Source organism: Notolepis coatsorum (genome assembly GCF_963971535.1).
Source record: "Notolepis coatsorum genome assembly, chromosome: 13".
Classification (NCBI taxonomy): domain Eukaryota; kingdom Metazoa; phylum Chordata; class Actinopteri; order Aulopiformes; family Paralepididae; genus Notolepis; species Notolepis coatsorum.
In genome coordinates, this window is record NC_140177.1 from 95394558 (window position 1) to 95407057 (window position 12500).

General features: G+C 40.4%; 1 protein-coding gene across 1 annotated transcript in view; it reads right to left on the reverse strand.

The window, feature by feature from the left end:
• Positions 1–207: 207 nt before the first annotated feature.
• cdh12a (cadherin 12a) overlaps positions 208–12500 on the reverse strand; it is a 483846-nt gene continuing 471553 nt past the window's right edge. The window contains exon 12 of the mRNA XM_084328112.1: positions 208–1169. Coding sequence (XP_084184238.1) covers positions 472–1169 — 698 coding nt within the window. The 3' untranslated portion in view covers positions 208–471. The remainder of the gene's footprint in view (positions 1170–12500) is intronic.

Below are 12500 nucleotides of genomic sequence, written 5' to 3' on the forward strand. Positions count from 1 at the left end.
TTTGAATAACATGAAACAAAACACACGTAAACATATAGACCCTCAGGCACTTCGAGGAGCTATGAAGTTTACCCTTCTCTCAGAAACAACTGCTAGATGTCCCCTGCTCTCTAGTCAGTCCACGATCACCACAACCCTTAAAACCCTTAAAACCCTTAGAACTACCCGACAATATTCTAGAAAGATATCATGGTATTCTAGCCAACGTCTCAAAATCCCGCTGATGCTGTTAAAAAAAAGTCCACAAACATCTATAAAAGTAAACTACTTCTTTCCATCAAGCCGTTCACCACAGTGCTCCCATCGATCAATCCGATATTAGTCTTTGAAAGCCACTCTGGTGGGTGCCTTTGTCCAATACGCCGTGTAATGCTTTAAACCGTGCATCCCGGTTGTGCAAAGTGCTTCTACTCCTGTTCACCTCGCATACAAAGACACGCGCACAAACCACAAAAAAACACCCTCATCCCCTCAGCTGTCCTGGCACTCAGTCTGAGCTGCCGGGGACGGTCTGTCCAGGATGCTGGCCAGAGTTTTGAACGGCGGCCCCCAGTCACTGAGGTAGCCGAAATCGTCCGTTCCCTCCGGCGGCCATGACTCCTCTATGGAGCTGAGAGACTCGGCTGTCGAGCCCTCCCCCTCGTAGGCATATGTAGCAAGCGAGTCGTACGGAGGGGCGGAGTACCCCAGCTGGCTCTCCTCCAGTCGCTGTTGGATGAACTCCCTGATGACATTGGTGTCGCCCTCTGTGACACTGCTACCACCACCACCACCACCATCAACACCACCACCATCAACACCACCATCATCATCACCACCACCATCATCACCACAGGAAGCAGGAGGCGGAGGAGTCCCATCGCTAGGGGCAACGCCGGCCGACTGGCGGTGAATGTCTGGCGACCTCACGTCGTCACGGCGACTGGCGAGGTGTAAGAGAACCCCGTTCCCATACCCGTTGTTCTCCTTTTTGGTGCCGCTGCTCATGTGCGTGCTGGTCCGCTGTGTGTGTGTGTTGCGCAGGGTGCCCATGTCAAAGGCGTGTGTGTCCTCCTCGCCGCCTCCTTCGTCATCATAGTGGATGACGTTGTCACGGATGTCTTCCTTTGACGACATGAGATTCTCTCTCTCCTTGTGTCGCCTCTGGCCCATGTACAAGGCAGCCATCACTGGAGAGGCATAGAGAGAGAGAGAGAGAGAGAGAATGGAGGCAATTGATTATACAGTGTTTGTACAAGTCTTAACATTTACGCATCGATGAGTCAAGTTGGTTTCGCAAGGCCTTGTGCTCCTGGCAGATTGTACTGTTCAAGTTTGGCACCACTAAACCACAGAAACGGCTGTATGAATTACTTATGCTCTTATAACCCAATTCTGTGCTGTGTGCTTTTGGAAAGGGAGAAGAAAATGTCTCATCAAATCTTCATTTGCAAACACTTGGCACTTATTTCTAATCCCATCCCTGAATAAATAAAAGAAAATGATAATAATTACAACATGAAATAATGATAACTTTTTGGAAGAGTGCAGGCATTCGGCTTCGAAGTGGGTTCTTTGTATTGTAAGCAGTGTGTGGGTGCACATTTGCACAAGGCCACCATGGAGAAAGAAACAGCTAAAACATTTTATTTCAAGATTCAAACAGCGTTCCAGGCATCCAGTGTTGCTCTTACTTATTCATTGTTAAAAATACATATCATACACTATATTATCTCTTTGTCCCACTACTCTTCAGACGTCCACATGTCCCTTTCCAGAGACTCTTATCTCAAGCCCGTTTATTTTTCTGTCATAGAGCAGGGCTGGCTTCACTGGAAAAGACACAAATGGATTAGCAGCAGCAAAATAAGCCTGGTTTTGAGCCCCATGTCTCTGTCAGATGTACAGAAGGGAGCAGCGTCACTGGGAAGCCACAGTGGCGTGGATTAGTTCTACAATTAGAACACGTCTGCAGCTCTGACTCGAGCCTCTTTATTAAAACCTTCTTCTGCAGGAATTTAGATATCTCTGGAGTCCTGCTGAAAGCCTGTATGTCCTTTGATCTGTCATATATGTGTTTTTCTCTTTAATCCGCTGATGACATACATGTAGTCCCCTGTCCCTTTCACACACGGAGCTCATCTCAAGACCCGGGGATAGGGTGACCAGATGCAAAAAGTCCAAAAGTGGGACAACAGTAAGATTTTGGTGGGACAAAGTGGGACAACAGTACGATTTTGGTGGGACAAAGTGGGACAAAGTGGGACAGATAGATAATGTAACATTTTTTATTAGAATAACTGACATGGTCTTCACTGAATAGATTTAAATCAAAGGTTAAAGGTTAAATCAAAATAAATACAAATTAAATACCACCTAACATCTGTTTTAAATATTCAAACGTCATCACTTGACAGGAATGTCTTGTGTTTGATATTCCCTGTTAACACAGAACTAGGGAAAACAGTGTAGTATAATACAAAAATAATAATACAAATAAATTGTGTTTCTATATTAGAATAACTGCCATGGTCTTCACCGAATAGATTTAAATCAAAGGTTAAAGGTTACCACAGTCGGCTGACCTGTATGAATGGGAGTGTTGTACTGTGTGATAGACACTTGTTATCTCAGCTGCAGTGACCTTGTCCGTCTGGCTATCATTGTTTGGTTTAAAAAGAAACGTATCCATAGATCTGGATGTTTCTTTTTGGTGAGCCACTTTCAAGTGAGACTCACGTCCACTGTGGCGCTTCAAGTTGTATTCTCCTCCATGCGCAATTGAAAACGAACTATGACACAAAACACAGAAAGCCTGCTGCGGATTGCCTGCCATCTGCCTCACCCAGTCATGTGTTGTTTGCCAGTCTTGGTTGTAACTGCAGGTCCGTTTCTTTTTACTGCTTTCCATCTTGAACTAGTTCGCTTGTAATGTTGTTGTGTTTTTTTTGACCAATCAGATTTGCGATATGAGGTAGCGTCACGACTCAGTCTCAGTCACGTCACAAGCAGGCAAGCAGCACGCTAAAGTACTATAACCAATCAGAGCAATGTGTGTGGACAAGAGGCGGGTTGCTACGTTTACTGTCTGTAGGGAGGGGCTTTTAGACGCATGTTTTTTTTGGCTTCGAAAAGAGGGACATCCTCTCAATATGAGGGACGCGGGACATTTGGTCAAATGGTGGGACAGTACAACCAAAAGGGGGACACCTGGTCACCCTACCCGGGGACCATCAGGTTATTAAACTAACATCTTTAATTAACGATGTGTCAAAAAATTTGTAAATCATGTTGCTTTCTTTCTCTACACATAGTTTGTTTTCTTTTGTTATTTATAAAACATTTACCCGGGGACAGTGCACATTAATCAATATCTTCAGTTTCCACATCAATGTAAATCTGCCAGAATTAGCTAATGAGCTAGTTTTCATCTGTAGTCCCCACCTACCATGCATGTCCTTATGGTGTGGGAGGAAACCAGAGTACCTGGAGGAAACCCACACGAACACAGGGAGAACATGCAAACTCCACACAGAAAGGCCCCCTGATGGGGTTCGAACCCAGGACCTTCTTACTGTGAGGCAGCAGTGCTAAGTACATGGCTCTTGGTATGGCATTTTTGGTGTTGGGGGCATTTGTTCAAATCCCTGCTTTGGCCTGATATCCTTTTATTCATATGTTATATTCATATTAAAATGTTGTATTGCCTACATTTATTGTCTTCCTATTACCCTGCACATACCTGTACCCCCCCCCCCTTTCCCTTGTGCTGCTATGGCACCAGAATTTCCTCCAAGGGGATCAATAAAGGAATATTTTATCTTATCTTATCTTGTCTTATCTTAATACCAGTTGGTTTCTTGGAAACACAGTATTTTCAGTATCCTGATGAAATACAACAGTATTATGACACACGCTTGTTTTTTTATCCTAGACTGTAAAAAGCTACTTTATGGATTGGACCTCTTGACATCCAAATATTGAACTACTTTTGTTCCTATCCAACCTGTTAAAAAGCCAACAGAATACACCATCCATCATTAGCAAACAAACAGCACTTTCTGTTTACACTACAGTACATTTAGAATTGATTCAGTTGAAAGTGACTTGACCCCAACCTTGAAGAGGAAAAGTAAGAAGTTGAATTTGGAATGGGAAAACAACACAACTAACACTAACAGTTGGTAACAGTGATACAGTAGGCTGTAAACATAAATATCAGAGGTGCCCTGCTGGCAGACAAAAACCTTGAATCACCAAAAGGGTCATGTTTTCAGGAATAATTATTTAAAAAAAATTTAAGGTTATACAATTATATATAAATTACATGCAGTCAGCCTGCTCATGTGATATCCTCCTCTATGCGGATGATACGGCTCTCATGGTGTCAAACAAAAGCAAAACGCTGATTGAAAGTAGCATGGAGTTAGGAAATGTCAGTCAGTGGCTTACAGAAAATCGACTGTCTCTCCATAGAGGAAAAACGTAATCTATTTTATTTTCTACTACAAGGAAACAGAAAAACCAGGAAGGGTTCAAGGTACAGTTAGGTAGCTCAGTTGTCACCAGTACTAAATCAGTGGTGTATCTAGGGTATAATTTAGACAACACACTCTCAGGGGAAAGCATGTCTAAAAAGGTTGATTGCCTAAGGCTAAATTCATGATATACCATCCCTTGCCAGCTCTATTTGTCTATGGAGAAGTTCCCCTTCTTTGCAGGGCTATAACTTTTTAAATTCTATTGCTAAATTGCCATTATTAGGGCCCATTCAATGTCCTATATGTATTGTTCAGGGTGTATGAACGTTAAACTTTTTCATTCACATATTCATACTAAAATATGATCTAAAGTATAAGTATGTTTTCATCTCTTTCTGCAGCTTTCTCCAGAACGTGATTTATAGCCCCAAACAGGGGCGTATCTAGACCCAGCACTTCAGTAGGGCACAGAAGGGCACCAAAAAAATTTGGCCGGTTTTGGCCGGTTTGTGGGCGAAAATGGGTGGATTTTGTAACTATTTTTTTTTAACTTTATTTCGGTTTTAGGGTTAGGTTAGGGTTATGTTATTTAATTATTTTGGGGAGCCAGCCCCCCAAACTCCTGAAATGCATAGAAATCTATGAAATAAATAAAACAATCTGACATTTATATTAAAAAGAGCTAGCCACCCAAACCCCTAAAATACATAGAAATCTATGCATTTTGGAACAGTTACTATATATATAGTCAAGAAAGCATTTAGTCATACTTAAAGTTTAAAGTGCTTTACTTGCATTGAACATTGCATTGAACATTGAACATTGAGGAGACATCATTAGAAAGTGTAGCACTTGTGTTAATAACAGTAACAGCTGTTTGCCACGGGCACAGTTCTAGGTTCGAATGCGACGAGTAATATGCACAATTAAAAGAATAGTAGACCAGAGGCAGAGGTATAACAATAACCGGTGTTTTAATTAAAAGCGCGCTAGATAAACAGTAATAATACATACATATGCTGGTTGAGACTTGTGGCTTTAGTCGGTTGGTTAGTCCGGTCCGTCTGGGCGATGTTGCAGGTTCGGAGGTCGAGGCGGAAAGAGGACTGGCTGCTTGAGAGCTAGCTGTTTTTATAGGAAACCAAGATGTTCCGGAACGTTCTATATGACATCATAGGATGACATCACAAAAGTTCCAGAACCTTCTATCATGACATCATACGCTGGTTCTAGACTGTTTTACGTTCTATATACAGGAAGTGGGACCTCATGGTAAAACAGGAAGTGGTAGCTCACAGATAAACAGGAACTATTTATGTTCCTATGCTAGTTATGAATCTGAACCCTGGGTTACAAAAGCACAATGTATGTTTCCATAGTTACGCAGATGACACACAATTGTACATCTCCGCTGAACCAAATGATCACACAGCTATAAACTCCATTTCCGCCTGTCTCTTAGCAATAAACAAATGGATGACGAACAACTTCCTAAAATTAAATGAGGGCAAAACTGAAATCCTACTAGTCGGTCCTATAACAAAAAGAGAAATGTTACAGAGCAATATGGGGCAACTTACTCCTTGGATCAAACCCGAAGTTACAAGTAAGTAACCTACACTGGCTTCTGGTAACATTTAGAATTGATTTCAAGGTCCTCCACCTCGTATAAACATTGTGATCATCTACTACTGGTCTATTGAAGGTTCCAAGCCAAAGTCTAAAGAAAATCAGGGATGCAGCCTTTGCTAACTATGCACCAAAGTTATGGAACACACTACCTATGGACATTAGGGAAGCTAGATCTCTTAATATTTTCAGAAATAAGCTAAAAACGTACCTCTTCACCATAGCCTTCTAATACACCCCGCTGTTGATTGTACTGTAGCACTATTTTACTCTGGCCATTCTATTGCATAATTTTACTATCTATTCTACTATTCTATTATTGCACTGTATTATTGGTGTGCAAACCAGTCAACTTACAAAAAAGAGCCTGTTGGAGGATTTCAACAAGATAAATGCAGTGCAAAATATTTCACTATAATATTTCAAAGCGAAGTAAAAAATATTATAATAATTATTTGATCATGTTAAATGATCATTTGATCATGTTAAAAAAGGGAAAATAAAAAACATTTGTTAAAAAAAAAAAAAAAAAAAAAAAAAAAATTATCACTGGGGCACAGATGATCATCAGTAGGGCACGTGCCCTAGTGATAGTGGTCTAAATACGCCGATGGCCCCAAATGCATTATATTGATGATCAAATACAGTTTGATAGCAATCGGCGCGATATAAAAAAATCCAACTGGACGGACTTCTGGAAGTTACTACACGTCATCTGATGTTGACCGGATGGGCGAGGGGGCGTTTATAATTCCGTGGGCAGCGTTATACCATTCATCTAATGTGGGTAAAATGTTCATCATAGCAGTTAGTGTCGAACACGGTAATATTACACGCTAAAACTCACCCCAGTCTCCGCGGGCCGTTGGGCGATCAGCGTGGGGTAGACAGTTTTCCATTATGGGATGTCGAAATACCCGGTCCATTTCCAGGTTGTATAATACTATATACGTCCAAATCATGTTGTTTATCGAGTTATTTGCAACCGATCGATGTCCAGTGTATCAAGATGGAGTCCCGGGACCTATAGCGAGTGCCCGGAAGTAATATGGGTGATCAGCACTTCATCCACATAACTTCCTGTTTGGCGCTTCTGCCGATCGGCCACCAGATGGCGCTCTTGAACCGCTAGAGGATTGAGAGGAGCTCAGAACTGTGTGTGCAGGCTGCGGATGGAAAATATGATTGAAATATTGATATTAAAGACGAGTTACGGCATCCTCGGCAACTTGAGCATGGCGGGGAAGGACGCCTAAACACGTTTTCGGCACTTAAAGTGTTAACCACAGAATTTTATTCCTTGCAAGAAATTCTAAATAGTTAGTTCAGTGTCATTTTGACTATGCTTGCTTGTCCTGGTATAACAGTGCCCCCAGCAACATGAAAAATAGACTTCAAACTGCCCGGAACAAGCTAGTTAGGATAGTCCTGCAGCTCATACTCATTTAGACCAGCCCCACTTCAACAGCCTAGGTGCCTCAGGGTGGACAAAAGAGTATCAATGATAAAATGATGCCTAGTCTATAGGATTTATAAAGGGGAGGTGCCAAGTTACCTACCCAATTACTTCCAATATGTTAAAAATAATCACAGCCATAAAACCAGAGGTACTAGAGACACAAACATTGTCCCTTTTAGATTTAAACTTATTTTGTACGGCCAGCAGACATTCCTTTATTCAGCTGCAGTTCTGTGGAACAGCCTGCCCAGCAGCATTAAACAGGCCCCTAGCTTCAAAAAGACTGTACAGACATGGCTATCAGTATAGGAAAGAGAGGGTAGCATATTTATTATTATTTTATCTTCAACTGCATATGCATATTGTATCTTAATGTTTTATTTTAATTTTATTTGTATTTAACCTTTATTTACCCAGGCAAGCAATTAAGAACAAATTCTTATATACAAAAGCAGCCTGTCCAAAAAGCAAAGGCCTTTTGAGGGAAGGGGGGGTGGGAGGCTGTAACAAAAACAAGGTTATGTACATGCATACAAATAAATAAGATTACAGTAGCAAAAGTATACAAGGACAACAATAAATAAGGGAGAGAGAAGGAAAGGGAGAGAGGGAAAAAGAGAAAGGGAGAGTGAGAACCAGAGGGAGAAACCGCGGGAGAGAGAGAGAATAAAGAGAGAGGGAGGGAGATACTGTAGGTGAGGGGGCTTAGGGGGAGGAGAGAATAGTCTGAGGGCTATGCGTGCGATTGGGAGGCAGTCAGCAGGTGCAACAGTCGGTTAAGATCTTGTTTATTTTCATCATTTATGATGATGTTTTATGTTGATGTATGTCCTGTCTCTTAATACCAGGGACCATGATGGAAATAAGTGCTTGCATTTTATCATGTTTTTATCCCTTGGATGATGTCTCTAATCCCCAATCAAATCAATCAATCAATCGGGTTTCAATGGGTTCAGTGAAGTTTCAATTAAAGTAAACACATAAAAATGCCCACCATTTCAGAAATAAGGCTTTAACTTGACAGCCGAGATATGGCTATTACACACAGTATATTGTCCTATAAAACCACTCTATTATGTCCATAAGACATCCGTTTGCCCCGTCACTGGAAGGACTGCTATAGAAGACAAAGAACACATGGCTGTAATCAAAGATCCCACTATCCATGAAGCATGAACCAATCACTTGTCTGTCGACCCTACTCTCTCCATAGAAATCACTTAACCTCCTTTTAATATAGGCCACACATTGAGGAAGAATACCTAACCCCCCCCCCCCCCCCCCCCCACACACACACACACACACACACACACACACACGCACACACACAAACATTCCATTACGAAAACAATCTTGGATGAATAAATCAGATATGGTCACACAGAAAGACAAACAGGCCTCAGGGGTGTGTGCCATAGAAACTAAACAAGGTCATAGGGTACTATAGGAGCTGGTTAGTAGGGGCTGGGTAACATAATGAATACTGTATGTAGATGTATATCTTAACTCCAAAAGATTCAATGTGTCTTGGCTGGTGGTTTTGGGGGGATATGATTGTTTTGGGAGATAATATGATCTTGTTATTATTGGCTGGTAGTAGGCTATGTAATAATAATAACATATTGCATTTGTAATGCACCTTTCATGTGGGATCATCCTCAAGATGCTACAGCAAAAGAGGAAGGGAAAACATTTGAATGAATACATAAAGATGAATAAAATGGGAAAAGGAACTATAATACAAAGTATTATAATACCATGTATTGATGCTTTAGCACGCTAACTCTCCTCCACAAGATCCCATATAAGAGGGTCATATGTCTTGTCTGGTGGTTTTTGGGGGATATGTTGTAATATGAGCCAGTGGATGAAGGCTGGTTGTATTGATCCTTCAGGGTGGTAAGAGGGAACGAGGGTTGTGTGTCGGGAACGTAATACATTTTTTCTGAATGTCTTGCACAAATGGGAAAATGACAATACAGTTGACTTTGACTTTTCTGGGTTACTATGGACGTTTACATTTGCTGGGAAAGTAATGACATATGCGTATGTAGTGGGAAATTGATGACGGTGAAATAGAATACATGGTGTTTTGCTGGTCTAGCCATGCACACAGATCATACTGATCAAATAATTGTCAATGTTGTTTTATGTTAGGGAGACTAACAACTCGTTCTCATTTCCTGTTTGGCGCTACATTAGTTATTCAAGGCAGGTTTCCTGTCCCACCTCAGGAGGCTGAGCAGGCACAGGTTGCATTCACTCCGTTTGGGAATGTAGAGGTTTTAAACAAATGTGGCACTTTTCCCCCCAACCCCATAAAAATCTAAGTAAATAGGCTTCTGGTTTCTGAACATTCTGGCACTTTTGTGATGACACAAAGGACAATATGAACCCACATAGACGGCAAAGCTACAATGTTTCTCAATGCAAACACGACATCTATTGTAAAGGCAATATTCCAAACCTGATAGCGGCACACAAATATATCTTCCTCATGAGTGGATTAGGCAATATTTCACATAATTGTCAGTACTGAACACTTTTTTTTATCAACCCATATGTTGGCTTAGTCCCAGATCTCAACAGGCCATTTCCCCTCCTTTAAACTGCTGAAAAGCAGCATCTTTAATCATGCCAATGTTCACATTTTTCTTTCAGGATGAACGATGCTACACATCCTGCTCTCTGAATATTTACACTTAAGGTGTGAATAATATGTTCAGCCCAAAGGGCTGCCCATGTGTACTGTATATCCCACATGAGTAGTTTCTTGCATATTGCTCATAATAAGAAAGTACTAATATCTATTCCACACTCATACATACCCCATGTCACCTACAATAGCTAGGCTTAGGATTAATTTGTTTACTCCCGAAAAGTATCCAATAGCTCTGTTATGAACCTGTTCACATCCCTTGCAGACTTTATAACCCAAAACCCCAGCAGCGTAATCCAACAGATGTCATACACAGGCTTAGTAGAGCTGTGTGTATGTCTGCTGGTTCCAGGCTGTATATGTACCACTACACTAGCTACACATTGCAGCTGAAGTAAGTAAGGCACAATCCCATGTAAATACTGTTAAACCTCATGGTATAGTATGTATAGTATATGTAAATTGCACAGAGAGACAATGTACTGGCTCCCATCAGAGTGCATGTTGATGATGCAGGAGTTCTTGTATAGCACTCTCCCCAAGCATAAGCAATCAAATGCACATCTATACCTAGTAATTGCTATTAATGGAAACTCATTATATCATTTAAAAATACAAAATATATTAACACAGTAATACTTTCCAACGTTTCTATCATTCCATAGCATTTCTTATGAATAGAAACCCAACATATATTTGCATTCTGAATGATATAATAAGGCTGCTTTCCAAAGCAGTTTTCATCATATATTTCATAAAAAAGTTAATCCTATATGTATTATTTAAATTAATTCATTTAACAATCTACCTCCTACAGTAATGCAAGTGTATTTCCAATGTATTGGATCTTGGTACAATTGAGATAAGTAAAACAAACAACAATCAATGTTCCATTGCTATCATGTAGTCAGTGTCTATGGACAGTTCACAGAGGAACATATACATACATTCCCATGTTATCTACCTATACGATTGTGCTATTCCAGCACAATTGAGGAAATAACACAATAGTACATAGTAGTAGTGGTGGTAGTAGTAGTAGTAGTAGTAGTAGTAGTAGTAGTAGTAGTAGTAGTAGTAGTAGTAGTAGTAGTAGTAGTAGTAGTAGTAGTAGTAAAGCAAGTAAACCCAGTGCCATGACTGAATACTGTTTAAGGCTAAATATCGCACCGTTACCCTTACATAATACATATGATACATAATGATATATAAAAAAATATCAAAATAAAATTATCATGGTATTTCCATAATTTGTTGGTCACTACAATGATGTTGGTGACATATGATGTAAATACCATGATATCACCATCGGTATCATGGTTTGACTTGGATTATACCGTGGTGTTACTCACAAACAAAAGTGGTGCCATGGTAAATTATTTATATGATGGCCAGTGTCATGGTAAATCTGAATGATTTATCATACAACTTGGGAAATATCATGATACTTTTTTGTAAGGGTATCATGCACCTAATGTGCCTCATACCAAGGGACTATATTACTGTAGACCATATCGCCAGCACTACCAGTACAATACAAAAAGCAAAACAGAATACCCATGCAATGACTGCATGTCGTTAAAACTTTGTAATATGACATCATTATTATGGAGTTAGTGTGCTTTGTAATGCGGAAGCCTACCATACAGTCCATCTCATATTGGCTATATAGGCCTACTCCTGACACAGTTGAGAAAATAATATGGTTACATGAGATATATCTGCATATTATCTCCCTGATAATAATATGATGTGAAAATGTGGATTGTTGCCAAGGAAACTCTCACCAGGGCAAATGACACACAGACAATGTAGAGATAAACAGTGGTGTAAAGTAACAAAGCACAAGTACTTTTCCAAAAGGAACAGGTTTGCTGCTCAAAGCCTCCGGGAATCACCTCACTGGCCCCTGTTTACAACATGGACATGCCATAGTTGGATAAATTAATTCATAAAGAAATTATTTCCATTTGCCCATTGAAATAAGCCCCGTCCCCTTTCATATATCATGAACTGTTGGTTGTAGAGACTTATGGGAGGTGTCAATGAACTCAGTACAGACTACTACTTTCAGGTCAACAACACCCTCATACTACTAAGTGTGTAATAGTTGTATTAGCATTAGCATACAAACAAAACAACCACACAGACAACCACACTGATTGCTCTCTAATTATAGTTATTAGCATTAGCCATAGCATGCTAATCCAAGAGTCCAGATGTTAAAGTGGAGATGAAGCTTCTTCTGCAATCTGTTAAATAAAGTTTTCATTCATTCATTCATTCAAGCAGT